Raw genomic sequence first — 19579 nt, 5'->3', positions numbered from 1 at the left:
AATGTTTTAGGGTTTTCTCTTCCCATCTCTATTGCTGAGCTCTGATGACCCCTCATTATCCAGAACCACCCAAAAATAGGTATAGCATTCCCTGTCTCAGCTTTTATAAAGGCTCACATATTTTCTCCTGATTTGTTATGCTACACTGTGCAATGTGATAGCTGCAAGGCATCATGGGAAAATCCATGTGGCCACGCTTGAGATCACAGGAGCCTTCTGTGGTGGATCCAATCATCTGCAAAGTGAAAAATGGTGATTTGCACAAATCAAAATTGTTCAAATGAATATCTATTTATATCAGCTGTAGGTCATCCAGTCTAGAGATGAGCAAATAGGTTTGGAAAACGATAGCAAAGCATTAAGCTACTTACGGGTAGCGGCATTTTTCGGAGGCCCATGACAGCACCACGAGAGAGGGGATCCGCCCCTTTAGGAACAGGAAACCCACAGATACAAAAGGGCGGCACCTCTCCCACGCATCAGTTGGATTACAGAGCCTGAGAGGACTACCGCAGTTAATGACAAGCAGACACAATATTGCATACAATTAAACACAATGACTTTAATAAAGTAACACACGTGAGAAGATAACATTTTTTCTTTACATTATCTATAACTTCAAGATGTGCAACCCCATGTGAAAAGGGAGGGAACTAAGGGTGCTGTCATGGGCCTCCGAAAAATGCCGCTACCCGTAAGTAGCTTAATGCTTTATTCGGACTCCCATGACAGCACCACGAGAGATTTACAGAGATGTAAGACATTTTTAGGGAGGGACCACAGCCTGCAGCACCCTTAACCCGAAGGTGAGATCTGAGGAGAACCCCAAGTCCAATCTATAGTGTTTGAAAAAGGTGGAAGGGGATGACCATGTGGCCGCCTTACATATCTGGTCGACCGACACTCCAGACCTCTCTGCCCAGGATGACGCCATGGCTCGGGTGGAATGTGCCCTCAGATTCTGCGGAGCCGGACCCCCACCTGTCGTGTAAGCAAGAGATATAGCCTCCCTAATCCATTTAGCTAGTATGTATTTAGATGCTCTAGCCCCTTTCCTTGGACCTTGTAAGGACAGGAATAGCGCATTGTCCTTCTTCCAATCATTAGTGACCGAGATATATTGAAGAAGGCATCTCCTGACATCTAAGGTATGGAGCTCCCTTTCTTTAGGGTTAGACGGATTAGGGATAAATGAAGGTAAAACTATTTCCTGCGATCTGTGATACTACTTTTGGTAAGTAGGCTGGGTCCGGTCTAAGGATAACTCTATCCTGGAGAAATTCTATATACGGGGGAAGTCTAGAGAGTGCCTGGATGTCTCCTATCCTACGAGCTGATGTTATAGCTATTAGGAAAGCTGTTTTGAGAGACAACATCCTGACTGAGGCTTCATTCAACGGCTCAAAAGGGGGTTTTGTCAAAGAAGAAAGGACAAGATTTAAATCCCATGGTACCATTTTGTTTCTATAAAGTGGTCTAATTCTACCGACCGCCTTAATGAATCTCGACACCCAGTAGTTTCCCGCAATATTACATGAGAACAGGGCCCCAAGTGCAGAAACTTGTACTTTTAATGTGCTTGTGGAGAGTTTTAACTCTAACCCTCTTTGCAAAAATTCCAATATTTGACGTATTGGTACACCGTCATTAATATTAAATTCTGAGGAAATTAAGAACTTCCTCCAGGTTCTGGAGTAGATTCTTGTTGTTATTGGCTTTCTACTTCTTAAAAGGGTATCGACTAATTTAGGAGAGAAGCCTTTATTTTCTAACAATGACCGCTCAAACTCCAAGCCGTCAAATGAAGTCCCTTCACTTGTGGATGGAGTATCGGCCCCTGGGAGAGCAAATTTGGGATGTCTGGAAGTACCCAGGGATCGCCCACTGACATCATCCTGAGCCATGAAAACCAGGTTCTCCTGGGCCAAAAGGGAGCAATCAGAATGAGTCTCGCACGATCTTCTCTGACCTTCCTCACCACTAGAGGTAGTAGGTTCAGTGGCGGGAAGGCGTAGGCCAGAGAAAAATCCCATTTTATGAGGAATGCATCCACTGCCAGTGGATTCTCCCTGGGATTTAGGGAACAAAAGTTTTTTACTTTTTTGTTTTCTCTTGTGGCAAATAGGTCCACTACCGGTTGACGCCACAAGCGTACAATCTGTCTGAAGATGTCTCCGTTTAGAGACCATTCTCCTTGCTTTAAAACATTGCGGCTGAGAAAGTCCGCTTTTATGTTGTCTTTTCCTGTGATGTGCAGAGCAGTCAAAGATTGTAAATTCTCTTCTGCCATCCAGAGGAGACGATCTGTGATCTGCATCAGAGCCTCGGAGTGTGTCCCTCCTTGATGATTTATATAGGAGACTGCCACCCGGTTGTCTGAGAGGATCCTGACGTGGTGGCCCTGCAGATACATGAGGAGGTTTTTAACAGACAATTCGATTGCTAACAATTCTCTCTGATTGGAAGAGGACGTTGAGTATGGTTCCCATTGGCCCTGCACTACAATGTCATTCATGTGAGCCCCCCAACCTGAGGAGCTGGCATCCGTAGTCACAACCCGGGACACGTCTATCATCCAGGGAACACCTGCTGACAAATTATCCCTATCCAGCCACCAATTTAGGGATTTGAGAGTTGCTGGTTCTAGCGTTATTTTTTCCTCTAATACACCCCTCAAGATCCTATCCTTAACCAAAATCTCTTTTTGGAGGGATCTAGTGTGAAAGTGTGCCCACCTTACCGCTGGTATGCACGATGTGAGGGACCCCAACAGGGACATAGCTTGCCGCAGGGTCATAGAGGGTGTTTTTACTGCTTTTAGTACCTGATGCTGAATCTGAGATAGTTTATTTTCCGGAAGATAACACTGCTGTGTAGTTGAATCTAGTAATAAGCCCAGAAACTTCTGAATTTTTTGAGGCTGTAATCGAGATTTTTCAAAATTAATTATCCAGCCTAGGCGTTCCAGCGTAACCTTAGTTAGTTCTAGTTGGGACAAACAGTGTTCTACCGAGTTACCTATTATGAGGAAATCGTCAAGGTATGGGACAATAAGGACATTAGATTCTCGTAAGTGGGCCATCACCTCTGCCACTATTTTTGTGAATACCCTAGGGGCTGATGTTATACCGAAAGGAAGAGCTCTATACTGAAAGTGATAAATAACTCCTCCCATTAATACTGCTACCCTCAAGAACTGCTGGAAATCCACATGAATAGGTACGTGGTAATAGGCATCCTTTAAGTCGACTACCACCATGAAGCAGTTTTTGAATAGTATCTTTATTGTCGAGCTGATGGACTCCATCTTAAAGGTATGCTTAACCAAAAAACTATTAAGATGTCTGAGATTTATAATGGTTCTATACGAGTTATCCGGTTTCTGAATAAGAAACAAGGGAGAATAGAATCCTTTCCCTCTATCAGTCTCTGGAACTTGTGTAAGAACATTTTTAGAACAGAGAGACCAAACCTCTTCTTCTAGAGCAGATTGCTCTAGGGGATTAGAACGTAAGGGTGTTAACATAAATTTATCCCGTGGGGTATGGCAAAACTCAAGAGTAAGACCTCGAGAAATAGTATCTTGCACCCAGACACTATTCGTGATCTTTGACCATTCTGATCCAAAATGCAAAAGTCTGCCCCCCACCGGGGCTCCTAGTCATTTATCCTCCTTCTTCCTTTCTTTTGAGGAACGACGGAACATATATCCCGTACCTCGTCTACGTCTGTCGTCCCACCTAGACCGATCCCTTGAAGGTGAAAAGGTACGCTTCCCTCCGCGACCGAACCTTCTTTTATTAAAGGGACGACGGTAGGACCCCAGCAGGTTGGGGAACTTCTTTTTGTCGTCTCCCGCTTTCTCTAGGAGTTCATCTAAGGTGGGTCCGAATAGATACTCCCCTTTACATGGAATGATGCAGAGTTTTGATTTTGACTGTATATCGCCTGGCCAACATTTCAGCCAAAGAGCCCTTCTGGCGGCATTCGAGAGTCCTGCTGCCCTAGCAGCCATTTTGACAGAGTCAATAGACGCATCTGATAGGAAAGCGGCTGCTTCTTGGATCAGTGGCAAGGCGGTCAGGATAGAATCCCTTGATGCGCCTTCTTTTAACTGAGTCTCTAATTGTTCCAACCAGACCATCATTGATCTGGCTGTACAGGTTGAAGCCACCGCAGGCCTTAAAGAACCGGCAGCCATCTCCCAGGTACTTTTTAGAAAGGTGTCCGCTTTTCTATCAAGGGGGTCCTTAAGGGTCCCCATGTCCTCAAAGGGGAGAGAGGCCCGTTTGGCCACCTTGGCTATTGCCGCATCCAACTTGGGGGCTTTTTCCCAGTTGGTGACTGCAGGATCATCAAACGGGTATCTGCGCTTCTGCGCTGGAGGTAATGAACCCTTTCTCTCAGGTTTTTTCCACTCTTTATGGATAAGAGCCTGGATTTTTTCATTGAGCGGGAAGACTCTACGTTTTTTCTGCTCCAACCCACTGAACATAATTTCCTCCTTGGAAAGTTGGGGTCTCGGTTCCGTTATGCCCATCGTTCCTCTAACCGCCTTGACCAGCTTATCCACTCGTTCAAGGGGTAGACAGAAGCGGGCGGTGTCCTCATCCGAGGAAGAGGATGACGCAGCCGAACCAGAGAAAACTTCCTCCTTATCCTCTTCTACTGAAGAATCGGAGAGTAGCGGAGCTTTGGATTTAGAGCTTCCTGCTTGAGAAAAACCCTTTAAGGATTGTCTGACCTCCATTCTGATCATCTCCTTTAAGCTGGTGGTCATAGTAAGGGATTCCTCCGCCACCTGAGGGGGGTAAGTAAAGCAATCTAATCCCTGTAGATATAATGCTGTCCCCCTCTCCCCTTTACTGAGACCTCACCGTCTGCTGTATACAGGGGCCACATAACTTTTTAGGGCACGAATCAGGTAGGGGAACCCCGCAGATTCCACATTCCCTGTGTTTCGCCTTCCCGGCACATTTCTTCCCCTATAATGGAACATATGAGGGGAATCATGTCACTGAGTGAACTTTCACGAAGATCACTTACCAGCGCTGCCCAAGAAAAAGTACCGGAATGCGAGGGGGATTTCTCCTGGCTGACGTTCCAGACCCCTGTCTGGAGGTGCTTTTGTGGCCAGATTCACTACTCCTCTTGTCGCGATCCTTCTCTTTAGGCTTCTGGGCTTCCAGAAGCTGCACGTGCTCGTCCTCCATCTTCACCAGATATGAGGCCAGAAGCAAGGGATCACGATCCGGAGTTCTTTTTATAATCTCTCCCCCGGCCAGCAGCTGTGCCTAGCGCTCCCCTGATTACTTCATCCGGCCTCCCCCTGGTGCAGGTGGTAAACCCTGGGGCTCAGAACGCCGGCGACGCTATACCGGTGGGCGCCGCCATCTTGGAATTCACTGCGCATGCGCAGGACCCCAGAAACCCGGAAGTGACTGCCGACTCCTCCCCCCGGCGTCACCCGGCCTCCCAGCGCTTCCCCTCAGCGCACAGAGCGGCGAGGACGCCGGACAGAGCCGCAGCACCTCCGGATGGCGCCCAGCATCGTCGCATACCTGAGACCCCGGCACCCAGAAGGAGGGGACCCAGGGGACATACTCACGCGGCGCTGGTCTAGAGTCAGGACACCACCGGTGACCGCTCTCTGCTGGAATGTCGCCCATATGCAGCCCTGCCAGGACCATTGCGACATCTACCAGGGATTCCGCACCGGCCGAGGTAGGAGACCCCCCCCGCTACCTGAGTCGGCCGGCCGGCCTGGGATCCTTTTGAAAATCTGTAGGATCCCGTCCCGTTAGGAACAGGAAACCAACTGATGCGTGGGAGAGGTGCCGCCCTTTTGTATCAGTGGGTTTCCTGTTCCTAAAGGGGCGGATCCCCTCTCTCGTGGTGCTGTCATGGGAGTCCGAATAAAACATAAATTCGGCACAAGAATTTTTTTCTTAAAATCAGAAAAAGTAGGTAAAATTCAGTAAAAGTGCGGGAAAATAATTGTGTTGCCACTAAAAAATTTTAAAGTAGATGATGGATAGATAGATAAAAAGGCGTCAATTCAGCAGCCGAGCACAGTAAAATCACAGCAGGACTCGACAGGAAAGAATAGATAGAATAGATATATACACATAGAATAGACACATATATAGAGGTCAGTGACATATACAATTAGTACAGTGCATGTGCAGATTACTGTAAATGAATTTAATTAAAAGATTTTTCTGAAAAAATGTTGTGGGTTCCCACGTAATTTTCTTAACCAGCAGAGGAACAGTCGATGGCTGGGAGCAGATGTTCATAGCTTAGGAAGGGTGTAATACTCACAGCTGTATACTTAGCTTTTACTGGCTATTAAAATGGGGGACCCAAAAAAAATGAAAAAATGACTTAGGGTCTTCCTATAAATAATAACCAGCAAAGTCTAGGCAGAGAGCTGTGGGCTGATATTAATAGCCCAGGAAGGGGCCATGGATATTGCGCGCCCCCTACCTCCCCAAGACTAAAAATATCAGCTCTCAGCCTCCCAAGAAAAGGTGAAACTATAAAATATGCCAATTCTTGCACTTAGCCTCACTCTTCCCACTTGCCCTGTAGCAGTGGCAAATAGGGTGATAGTTGGGGGTGTTTATGTCACCTTTGTATTGTCAGGTGACATCAAGCCCAGAGGTTAGAAATGGAGAGATGTCTATAAGACGCCCCCATTACTAACCCCATAGTCATATTCTATAAAAACACGCACCCAGAATAAAGTCCAATGATAGAAAGAATGACAGACTCCTTTAATAAATCTTAACTAAACCATACTTCGATATAGCCCTTTCCAGTGACGCCATTGTCACCTGCAAGAGAATTAAAATAAACAACAATATTCCTCACCTTTAGCTAAGCTACATCTAGATGGCAGGCTGCATGGTTGATTCATACGACCATACAGCCTGACATGCAGCAGAGACAATGAGCAGCATCTGCTACCGCTGCCTAGTGTCTCGCGGTGAACTACTATAACCTGCCCTATAATAGTGTCCGCTCTCAATTCCAGAAAATCGTGTGTTCGAAAACTGTGCTCTTTCCCTTTCGAGCCCTGCCATACACCCAAACAGTAGTTTTCCCCCACATCGGCGTACTGAGGAGAAATTGCACACCAAATTTTGTGGTTCAGTTTCTCATGTTACCTTCTTGAAAATAAAATTGGGTTTAAAGTAAAATTTTTGTGAAAAAAGTTAAATGTTATTTTTATCCTTCCATATTGCTTTAGTTTCTGTGAAGCACCTGCATGGATAATAGATTTCTAGAATATGGTTTTGAACACCTTGACGGGTGCAGTTCTTAGAATGGTGTCACTTGGATATTTTCTGTTATATAGGCCCCTCAAAGTCACTTCTAATGTGATATTGTACCTAAAAAAAAGTTTTTGTAAATTTTGTTGTAGAAATGAGAAATCTCTGGTCAAATTTTAACCCTTCTAACAAAAAATTATGTTTATAAGATCGTGTTGATGTAAAAGTAGACATGTGGTAAATTAAATGAAAATTAAAAGTTTGAAAGTTGCAACATTTTCGCCAAATTTCCAATTTTTTAAAAAATAAACACAAGTCATATCGATCAAATTTTACCACCATCATGAAGTACAATATGTAAAAAAAACACTCAGAATCAGTGGGATTCAATGAAGTGTTCCAGAGTTATTACCTCAAAGTGACACTGGTCAGCATTGTAAAATATGGCCCGGTCATCAAGGAAAAAACAAGCTTAGAGGGAGGGGAGAGGTGAAGGGGTTAATAAATTTCAACCATTACCACACTACACTCCTTTCACTAGCCTTGGTAAGAGAGGTAAAGAAGAACCACAAGATCTCTGTGGCTGAGCTCCACTGATGCAGTAGGGAGATGGGAGAAAGTTCCACAAAGTCAACTATCACTGCAGCCCTCCACCAGTAGGGCCTTTATGGCAGAGTGGCCCGCCAGAAACCTCTCCTCAGTGCCAGACATATGAAAGCCCGCATAGAGCTTGCTAAAAAAACACATGAAGAACTACTAGACTACGAGAAATAACATTCACTGATCTGATGAGACGAAGATAGAACTTTTGGTGATAATTCGAAGAGGTATGTGTGGAGAAAACCAGGCACTGCTCATCACCTGCCCAATACAATCCCAACAGTGAAACATGGTGGTGGCACTATCATGCTATGGGGGTGGTTTTCAGTTGCAGGGACAGGGCGAATGGTTGTAATTGAAGGAAACAAGAATGCGGCCCAGTACAGAGATATCCTGGATGAAAACCTCTACCAGAGCGCTCTAGACTTTAGACTTAGCGGAAGGTTCAACTCTGTGACCTTTCTTGACTGGCCCAGCCAGAGCCCTGACCTAAACCCAATTGAGCTTCTCTGGAGAGGCCTGAAAATGGCTGTTCACCAACGTTCACCATCCAACCTGACGAAACTGGAGAGGATCTGCAAGGAAGAATGGCAGAGGATATCCAAATCCAGGTGTGAAAAACTTGTTGCATCATTCTCAAGAAGACTCATGGCTGTACTAGCTCAAAAGGGTGTTTCTACTCAATACTGAGCAAAGGGTCTGAATACTTATGACCATGTGATATTTCAGTTTCTTTTTCTTTTTTTTTTTTTTTAAATGTGCAAAAATTTCTACAATTCTGTTTTATTTCAGTCAAGATGCGGTGAAGAGTGTACATTAATGAGAAAAAAATTTACTTTTTTGGATTTATCAAATGGCTGCAATGAAACAAAGAGTGAAAAATTTAAGGGATATGAATACTTTCCGTACCCACTGTATAATGGATGCTATCCAGCCTGAGTATCCTAGACTATCACTAACATGCCGTTATTAGGACTGTTTACTTTATTTTGCCTTCACTGAAAGGCCTTTTATTTAATTTCCTTGTAGCATGGTTTATGGAGTCTTAATAAACCAGCCTGGACATTTTACTTAAACAGCTTCCGGTGCCTACCTCAAGTTCAACCGAGTAAGGCTACTTTCACACTAGCGTCGTGCACTGCACGTCGCAATGCGACATTGCAGCGCACCGACGCATAGTGTGGAAGTGCCGCAAAACGGGGGCAGCGGATGCTGTTTTTCCACGCATCCGCTGCCCCATTCTGAGCTCCGGGGAGGAGGGGGCGGAGTTCCAGCCGCGCATGTGCGGTCGGAAATGCACACAACGCACCAAAAAACGTTACATTCAACGTTTTTTGGTGGCGACGGTCCGACGCAACCGTCGCACGACGGTTGCGACGTGTGGCAATGCGTCGCACTGCGTCACTAATAAAAGTCTATGGAGAAAAAACGCATCCTGCAAGCAATTTTGCAGGATGAGTTTTTTCTGCAAAACGACGCATAGCGACGTGCAGTGCACGACGCTAGTGTGAAAGAGGCCTTAGTAGGAACTTTACACTTCTCCTATCAACTGCTCAGTGAAGAACAAACAGCACTCAGATGACACACAGACTTCAGATGAAAATACAAAAGGAACATTGGGACCCTTCTGTGTTCGGATATGTGTCTATTAAAAAAAAAAATAAAGCTGTACAAAGTTATCTAAACTGACATGAAAAAAAAAACAAAAACATTTTTAGTCACATCATCACCGATCACCATAAAAATGTGTTTGCTTAATTGTTCCTGTTGTTACGATTATACAAAACATGTCATGTTTATTGTAATTGCTTTCAGTCCTTATTTTAGAAGGTACTGGCATATAGAGATATCTGTATAGACCAGTATGCAGGTGCCAGTAAAGAAGAATGATATTTAGGTTTTTGGCTTAGACAATTTGCGTGTACTTAACAGTGAAGCCTGTGGCTTTTAATGTTTCTGACTTTCATATCAGAGGTCACCGAAACCAACATGTTTCATAATATGCTTAGAGACATCCATTGTGCAGAGTGACCTGGGATGGACAGGACTGTGAGTAAAGAGTTATCTCCTCTGCAACAGCTCAGAAACTTGTTCTGGATGCAGTGGTAAAAATTCGTACAAAATACTGCTAAAAAAAAAAAAAAAAAAAAAGAAAAAGTGAAACAATGAAAAAAGTCGCAAACTTTTTGCAGAACATTGTCATTTTCACGACAGTTTAAGGAAGGTCCACCAAAGTGGTTGGAGCATGAACGAGGCTTGATGGTGCCCGCCAAATTCATTGCTAGGGGCATAATTTCCGTCCATCAAAAATGTTGTTCCAATCCAACCTTGCTTTTGGTACCATTTCTAGCAAGATGCACAACATTGAGAAGAAGCGTGTTATTCTTAAAGTATTCAGCATTACTTACCCCACCGCCCACTTTCAGTTAAGACTGGTGTGCTCGGTGCCAATCTCGAGGAGATTGTCCAAGGCTTTCTTTATACTATGGGCTTATAAACGACACAGGCAAGTATTTGCTAACAGAGGCAATTACTTGCCTGTTGTACTCGGAGCTGGGCCAGAGTGGTCATCGACTGCTCCTGCCGGTGATTCGGCGTCTCCATATCAGTAGAGCAGCTTTTCTTCTTCTTCCGGGCTGCTCTGTAGGTAAGGCACTACTTTTGATATCATGGTGATTGATAACCGGCTTCCGGCAGTTAAACTATCAATCAGCATGACATCGGCAGTCATACTCAATCAACATAGAGTGGAAGAATAGCCAAATCACCAGCAAGAGCTGCCTGTGACAACTCTGTGTTGGTAGAGATCGGCAGTAGGTAGGAAATGACTACCTGCAAGATAGTTCTTAGCACATTCTAAAAATAAAAAAAAGAAAGAATATTCCCAGGTGGCCCCATAATGAATGAGCCCCTACATCCACATCAAAAGTTTCATGTGAACACAACCAGAAAACCCCAAACAGCTAAAGTTACGCTACAAGCCATTGACTGATTAGAATAAATCTTTTAAGAAGGAAAAAACAATGATAAACAGCAGTAAGCTCGGAAAACCGACAAAATCGAATAGAAACCCAATAAAAAGGTATTCATCAAAGTGGACATTTAAAAAAGTAAATTAAACATTTTATCCATTAAATAAATCACACATAAAAACAAACATAAGACGTGGACAAGTTAAGAATCATTAAAAAACAGCTTTGGAGGGGGAGGGGTAAGCCCTCAAGAAGATGGTGGTGATAAATATAAGAATAAATCACTATGGTATTGTATCACATCAATTATACATGTACATATTATTTATGTCAATACAATATTGAACTTATCCAAAAATTATTAAGTCCATGAATATCCATTTTAAATCATCAACTGACAAAGTAAACATGATGAAATAGAAGTACCTGTGTCATGAATTATATATATCTTCTGCCCAAAATAACGCCCAATAGTCACCAATTATTATTTAATTCTTAAAGGGAGCCTGTCAGCAGAATTGTGAACAGTAACCTACAGAGTGTCAGGTTGACGTCTTTATACTGATTAAAATTATACCTTGGTTGATGAAATCCGTCTTGTGGTTGTTGTTTAACCCCTTTCCAACATCATAGTTTGCCTATGTCGGACTCCGGCGTTGAGCCCGCACCTTTCCCGACACATGTCAGCTGAAATAGACATGTGCCCGCCGCAACAGCCGCGGGTGGAATTGTGATCCACCCTGTGGCTGTTAACTACCGTATTTTTTGGCATATAAGACGCACTTTTTCCCCCCAAAAAAAGGGGGGAAAATGGGGGGTGCGTCTTATATTCGCAATGCAGGCTTACCGTGGACCGTGGCGGCAGAGGTGTGGCGGCAGAGGTGTGGAGATGAGGAGGCGCAGTGAGCGGGATCCCTTTCCCCGGTGAGGTGATGCAGCAGCCCCGGTAATGCAGCAGGGCCGGGTGAATCCTGTTGTTATCGGTGCGCGCGGCCATCTTCCTGAGGCCGCGCGTTCGCAGATGGAGCTCTGCTGCCCGGGGCTTCAGGAAAATGGCCGCGGGATGCCGCGCGTGCGCAGATGGGGATCGCGGCGGCCATTTTCCTGAAGCCCCGGGCAGCAGAGCTCCATCTGCGAACGCGCGGCCTCAGGAAGATGGCCGCGCGCACCGATAACAGGATTCACCCGGCCCTGCTGCATTACCGGGGCTGCTGCATCACCTCACCGGGGAAAGGGACCCCGCTCACTGCGCCTCCTCATCTCCACACCTCTGCCACCACGGTAACAACAGGATTCACCCGGCTCTGCTGCATTACCGGGGCTGCTGCATCACCTCACCAGGGAAAGGGACCCCCGCTCACTGCGCCTCCTCGTCTCCACACCTCTGCCACCGCGGTAACAACAGGATTCACCCGGCTCTGCTGCATTACCGGGCTGCTGCATCACCTCACCGGGGAAAGGGACCCCTCTAACGCCATACCTCTCACTGTGCCTCCTCATCCCAACACCTCTGCCGGTAACCACTGCTGCCACCCTCCCATGGACACCAGGCCGTGGCGTCGCCCACCTAAGCAGGAAGGGACCCTGCTCAGGTGCACGCCGTACCGCCTCGCCCCACCTCTGCCGACACCATGCCTCCTGTGACCCTGCTCTGCCACCACCAGCCCACAGGTAAGATACTGTAAATTCGGACAATAAGACGGACTCCCATCTTATAAAAAAATCTTTTTTTCTGCAATTTTCACCCCAAATTTGGGGTGCGTCTTATGGTCCGGTGCGTCTTATAGTCTGCGAAATACGGTAGTTAAAAGCCACTGTCAATTTCTCACAGCGGATTGCTATGAGCGCCGCCCAGTGGTCAGCGCTCAACATAGCTCTGCGCAGCGTCAAACAAGCAGCGTTTACTGACCGTGGACACATACCCTAACAAAGCTCTGTTACGGCAAGAAGCCAAATGGATAATAAGAGCAAATGCACAAGGCCCTTTAGGAATGAATGAAAGACTTGATTATTCTTGTTTCTTCTAAGTTCTATTGTGTAGAAATTTGTTATACAGGGATCATTATCAACGAAAAATATTTAATTGGTTTGGGTTTTTTTGTGCATGTTTTTGTGCATTTTGTATGTTTTTAAATTCACACAGATGTGATTTTAATTAATCAGATTAATTGTTGCAGCATAAAAGGAAATGAGTTACCATTCAAAGCATAGGACCCATTGAAGCGTGCAAGACACGAAATGGCAGTAGTCCTCTTTTGTTTTTTCTGCATGTTCTGCTAACGTCTCTCCCTTATAACCTTGTCCACATTGTGCAAATGAAATAAAGGACAAAGGTTTTTTATTTCACGGAAGATTCGAGTTGTGTGGCTGTTTTCTTCTTCTTTCTGGATTACTTCACATGTGTTTTTCAGCAAGCACCTCCACACAACGTGATTATACCGTGAAGGGTGTTGTTGATTCAGAGACCATAATCTCCACCAGTAAGTCAATTTTTTTGTCTTTGTGCCATTCAATTTTTTTTTTTCTTTGTGAAACCAAAAGATTCTATCGACACCAAAATGGCATCAATAAAAATTTCAGCTCGGCACGCAAAAAAATAAGCCCTCAACCAGCCCCAGATCACAAAAAATGGAGACGCCACGGGTATCGGAAAATGGCAGATTTTTTTTTTTTCTAACCAAACTTTGCATTTTTTTTCACCACTTAAAAAAGAGCTTAGACATGTTTGGAGTCTATGAACTCGTAATGACCTGTGGAATCATAATCGCAAGTCAGTTTCAGCATTTAGTGAACATTGTATATAGTGATGGGCGAGCACTAAAATGCTCGGGTGCTCATTGCTCGGGTCGAGCAAATTGGAATACTCGTGTACTCGGCCAGAACAACGAGCCCAATGTAAGTGTATGGGAGACCTGAGTATTTTTACCGCGATCCCTCCCGGGGGTCCTTTTAAGGTCTAAAGACATCAGAAAATCATAAAACACTGCTCAAATTACACAGGGACCTCATGGGGGATAGCCCCTGGAAGCATTATTGACTCCTAATTCACACGCTTAATCATTTTTTTCCGAGATTCGTGCCATTTTTCCCAGTGCCACAAAAAACACATGAAAACGAAACCAAAACGGGTTTTACTTTGAAATATGTCAAGGTGCATCCTTTGCAGGTTAATGACTTTCCTGTAAGGCCAAATATTTAACCCCAGACAGAAAATTTCCTCTCCCACTTAGGCTTAGTTCAGACGCAGAGTTTTTGAAGCATTTTTCAACTTTAACATTGCTTTCAACCACTACACATGCATTCACTGGGAAATGTCATTGTAACATTTAAAACCCCTAGCTGGCCATGTGGTGTGTGACACATAAGCAGACCCATCTTGTTTCATTTACGAAGGAGGGACTCTTAAAGTCACAGAGCCTATTTATACTGGTGCATCAGGGGGCATTAATCTTCTTAAAGGAGCATTGTGAAACAGTGGGTCTCCTAAGTTGTTGTAGCCTATGCTGTGAGTGGATGGGCTGCCAACAATTACGACGCACCACAATACCCCTGTTATAAGATGTCCAGGGGGGACTCCGGGAAAAGTGTTCCATTGAATTCAAGGCGTGCCCTGCTACCAATTCATATGCAGCCCATAACCCTTTGAACCCGCATACTGGATGGGCCCAGGAAAATCCACTTCACAGTATGCATTTTGTGCTCCATACTCCTTTGTTTTATACATTGGCAGGAAGTTGAGCCCTGCTGCATAGTCATATGCACCCCATTAGGCCTTGGAACCCACATACTGGATGGGCCCAGGAAAATCCACTTCACAATACGCATTTTGTACTCCTGTACTCCTTGGTTTTACACATTGGTGGCAAGGCCAGCCCTGCTGCATAGTCAGTCATATGCACCCAATTAGGCTTTGGAACCCACATAGTGGATGTGCCCATGAAAATCCACTTCACAATATGCATTTTGTGCTCCATACTCCTTTGTTTTATACATTGGCAGGAAGGTGAGCCCTGCTGCATAGTCAGTCATATGCACCCCATTAGGCCTTGGAACCCACATACTGGATGGGCCCAGGAAAATTAACTCGTATTTTTTAATGGTATGATGGTTTCCTCTTTGCACAATTATTTACAGGAGAATTTGGCAATTTTATTTGACATGTTTTTAACACTAAGGTTCAGATATGGCTTTAAAAAAGGCAAATACTTGCAATATAAGGCAATTTTATTGCAAACTACAAAATTCAAGGAATAGTAGGATTGAATAGTGTGAGTGCGTACACTTTTGTATGTGTTAGCATACACAGGTTAATAAGTACATATAAGGATTAAATAAATATAGTGATTACGTATATATGTAGATTAACTACATACAGTATAGTTAGATCAACACCAACTACACAGAACCCCTGGGAGATTACCTACACTGCATGGGCGTCCCCAATTATGCAGGTATCAGCACACTGTACATGTACAGGTACCCCAGTTTTGGCATCTGTCTTAGTCATGTTTCTCTAGTCTTATATAGTGAATAACACTATGTAGTAACTCTAGTTTTACCCATACCTTCAAATGGCCAATTTTCAAGATTGGATGAAACAGATATCATGGAGTCATCAGACGAGGGGCCATAAACCCCTAGAAAATGAAAGCCACAAGGATTTAGATCAAACCACCACCGCCATACTTTCAGTAAACCTTAATGTTTTACAATGACAAACAGCAAACATATAGAGGCTTAGAACTGTTTGTGAAGTGAATAAACAAACATTTATCAAGATTGTGTCACTATGAGCATTGTCTGTCACATCTATAAATGTTTTACAAGAAATGCAGCTATGTGATTGTCTGAATGCATTCGGTATACAGTATTTCAATCTTATTTACAAATTTGTATATTCTCCATTTGTACATTTAAGGCAGATAAAGTTAAGGCTCGCAGGGAGAGAAACAAATATAGTGGACAAAGCTATATTTTTAATGAACTACTGAGGCAAAGTAACAGCATTGCTTTATCAAATTTATATGAAGTGTATTGTGTTCAATGTTAGCAACAAGGCAACACAAAAATAGAACTAGACTTACCGGTAATTCGGTTTCTAGGAACCTTCCACGACAGTCACCTTGGGAGGATGTCTCCCTGCCCTAATGGGGGGCAGGAACACAAAGAGGTTAAATAACCCTCCCCTTCCTGCTAACTCCAGTGTTTTTTCTGGCCATAGTAGCGTGAATAGTTACCACTAAAGTGCAGGAATCATCCAGAGAAATATCAGCTAGGGAAGGAAATTAATGCTGTTGTGGAAGGTTACTAGAAACCGAATTACCGGTAAGTCTAATTCTATTTTCTCTAGTCACCTTCCACGACAGTCACCTTGGAGATATACCAATGTTAATTTCTTTAGGGAGGGACCACAGCCTGTAGAACACGTCTGCCGAAGGTCAGATCCCTGTCGAAATTCAGCCTGTAATGTCTGGTGAAGGTATGAACAGAAGACCATGTGGCGGCTCTGCATATCTGTTCTGATGAGGTGTTTCCTCTTGCTGCCCATGATGTGGAAACCGACTGGGTAGAATGGGCCTTCAGAGAGATCGGCGGAGGGAGATCTTTGGCCGAATATGCAAGGCAGATGGCTTGTTTTATCCAGCTTGCAACCGTGCTTTTAGCCGCCTTCTTCCCTTTATTTTGCCTGAGAATTGGATAAAAAGATTCTGATCGACCCTCCAAGATTTGGACTGCTCCAGGTAATGGAGAACTACCCTACGGACGTCCAAGGTATGGAAGTTTTCCTCCTTCTCGTTGCAAGGGTTTAGACAAAATGAGGGCAAAACCACATCCTGACCCCTATGAAAATCTGAAACGGCCTTGGGCATAAAGGCAGGGTCTAGATGTAGGATTATGCTGTCAGAATTTATGGATAGAAAAGGTTCTTGAATTGACAAGGCCTGCAATTCTCCTACGCGCCTAGCTGTGGTAATAGCGACTAGGAACACCGTTTTAAGTGTTAGGATTTTAAGGGGTAGAGAAGACAAGGGCTTAAAGGGTGGTTGAGTTAAACTATTGAGTATTACATTTATATCCCAAGGAGGGATCCGACTAGGGAGACTAGGACGTAGTCTGCTAGCTGAAGTTATGAATCGCATGATCCATCGGTGGCCAGCTAGATCCTGGTCAAAAAAGGAACTGACAGACGATACCTGAACTTTGAGAGTACTCGGGGAGAGCCCAAGTTCTAAACCCTTCTGGAGGAAGTCTAAGATTTGAGAGATGTTGGGGTGGAAGGGATCCGGGACACTGGGAAGACACCAGGAAGAGAATTTCTTCCATACTTTGTTATAGATGGCGTTAGTCACCGGTTTCCTACTCTTTTGGAGAGTTTGGATAACCCTATCGGAGAGACCTCTGGCTATTAGAATGTTGGTTTCAATAGCGAGGCAGCTAGATTCAATTTTTTGAGATCCCGATAAGAGAAGGGACCTTGAAAGAGGAGATCGGATCTTTGAGGAAGAAGAATGGGACCTTCTTCGGTCATTCCCCTCAAGGTGCTGTACCAGCTCCGCCCTGGCCACAATGGGTCAATCAGGATTGTTGTGACTCTGTCTGACAGGATTTTCTGCAGTGTCTTTTACAACATCGGAATTGGCAGAAAGGCGAAAGCCAAGTTGAAGGTCCATGGATGAATGAGAGCATCCATTCCCAGAGCACCCTGCACGGGGCTGAGGGAGAAATATGTTTCTGACTTTGTGTTTTGGGAATTTGCAAACAAGTCGACCTCCGGGGTTCCCCATCTCGAGGTTAAGGATAGGAAAACCTCCTGGTTCAGGCACCATTCTCCAGGATGCACGTCTTTCCTGCTGAGGAAGTCCGCTTTGGTGTTGTCTGAACCCTACAGATGAACCGCGGAGATTGAAAGGAGGTGTTTCTCAGCCCAGAGAAATATTTCCGAGCTGCCACTAGTTTCAGACTGGTATACTTTGTGCCCTCCTGGTGATGAAGTTATATATGAAAAGAAGGGGGCACCACGGATGCCAGAAGGGGATCACCCAAACCTCCAAAATGCAAGAATCCACAGACTAAGAAGAAAGTGGAGGTAGTACAAAAATGGGGATCACCACTTGAAGGATTTAGCAAAAAATGTACACAATTTTTATTAATGTAATACAGTACATAAGAAACATGTAATAAAGACAACACACATAAAAACAATTAAAAAGGGAACATGCTAGTTCCTGAAAACCAAAGCCCGTAATGGGGCTTACACCTGCGCCAATTGCATTGGGTCATATATACAATATAGGACAAAACCTATATGGACATCATAGTGCTAGCAAACATGGAGCCACATGGCAGATAGATAACTACACCATGAAAGTAATACATGCAAATAAACAGATTCAGATGGATGAAATGGCCAAATTTACCATGAATATGTGGCATGTATCCACTGTGTACCAAAAATAGTTAGTGCAATGTGCTACAAAACATTAGCTGTACCTCAGAGAATGCACACTAAATAGTTCACAAAAGCAGAAAAATATATATATATTACTGTCTCACATCACCTAGTAGGGCTGTAAGCAAGTGAAGATGAAGAGAGCTCCATGTGCAGCGAAATAATGCAATGCCCAGAATCATATCAGTAAAACCCTTGGTAAATGAGACGCAGGTGAAGCGGAAACCCAACGCGTGTCGCCCCTCACAAGGGGCTTCGTCAGGGGTCCTCCTGGTGATGAAGATAAGCCACAGTCGTCACGTTGTCGGAGTAGACATGAATATGATGGCCTAGGATTAGAGGTGAGGCAGCTAGCAGCGCTTCCTCTACTGCCTTTAGTTCCCTCAGATTGGAGGATCTGGAACTTATGTCTGTGGGCCATAGTCCCTGAAAATATATGTTTGATCCACCACAGCACCCCAACCTCTTCGGCTGGCATCTGTGTGGAGCACTTTCAGAGGGAGCTGATCCCAGCTTACCCCTCGCCGAAGGTTTCGGCCTTTTATCCACCACGACAGGGCTGCTTTCACATGCCCGGGAAGAGGGATTCTCCTGGACAGGGCGTTCTGATACCTCAGAGAATGTAGAAGAACGTGAGTCTGGAGGGTCCGAGTGTGTGCCTGGGCCCAGGATACTGCTTGAATGCACGAAGTTAGGGACCCTAGAATAGACATGGATTCCCTCAGGGTTGGGGATCTTTGATGCTTGAATCTTGAGATTCTTTGGCAAAGGTCGTGCTGATGATCTTCAGGAAGGAAGGACATCCTTTTCTCTGAATCCAGGAGAATCCCCAGGAATTTCTTCCTCGTGGAAGGCTGTAGGTCCGACTTTAGGAAATTCGGGATCCAGCCCAGGGACTCGAGAATATCCAGAGTTTTTAATACGTCCTGATTCAGCTGAGATGTTGAAGGAGCCATAATAAGAAGAATTTTTGAGAATACTCTCGGGGCCGAAGATACTCCGAAGGGAAAGACGTTGAATTGGTAGTGAGAGATCTTGCGGTTGTGGGAGATTGCGAACCTGAGGAACTTTCTGTGATCCAGATGGATTGGAACGTGATAATAGGCATCCCTCAGGTCTATCGTTGCCATCACCCAGTCTTGTCCAATTAGCAGGATTGCGGTTTTGACTGACTCCATCTTGAACCTCCGATACTTGATGACCTGGTTCAAGGGTTTCAGATTTATGATCAGCCTGCATTTCCCGGAGGGTTTCCTTATGAGGAAAAGGCGAGAGTAATA

At 44.6% G+C, this 19579-nt stretch overlaps 1 protein-coding gene across 8 annotated transcripts in view; it reads right to left on the bottom strand.

The window, feature by feature from the left end:
* Positions 1-19579, bottom strand: part of LOC143767235 (uncharacterized) — a 141888-nt gene that overhangs the window by 6837 nt on the left and 115472 nt on the right. For 2 of the 8 annotated variants that reach the window (XM_077255412.1, XM_077255411.1), the window contains exon 7: positions 15415-15486. The exons of the other annotated variants lie outside the window; for them this stretch is intronic. In XM_077255412.1, the coding sequence (XP_077111527.1) occupies positions 15415-15486 (72 nt within the window). The remainder of the gene's footprint in view (positions 1-15414; positions 15487-19579) is intronic. 8 annotated transcript variants of the gene reach the window in all.

Source organism: Ranitomeya variabilis, chromosome 4 (assembly GCF_051348905.1).
Source record: "Ranitomeya variabilis isolate aRanVar5 chromosome 4, aRanVar5.hap1, whole genome shotgun sequence".
NCBI classification, from domain to species: domain Eukaryota; kingdom Metazoa; phylum Chordata; class Amphibia; order Anura; family Dendrobatidae; genus Ranitomeya; species Ranitomeya variabilis.
This window is presented reverse-complemented; position numbering and strand designations above follow the sequence as displayed.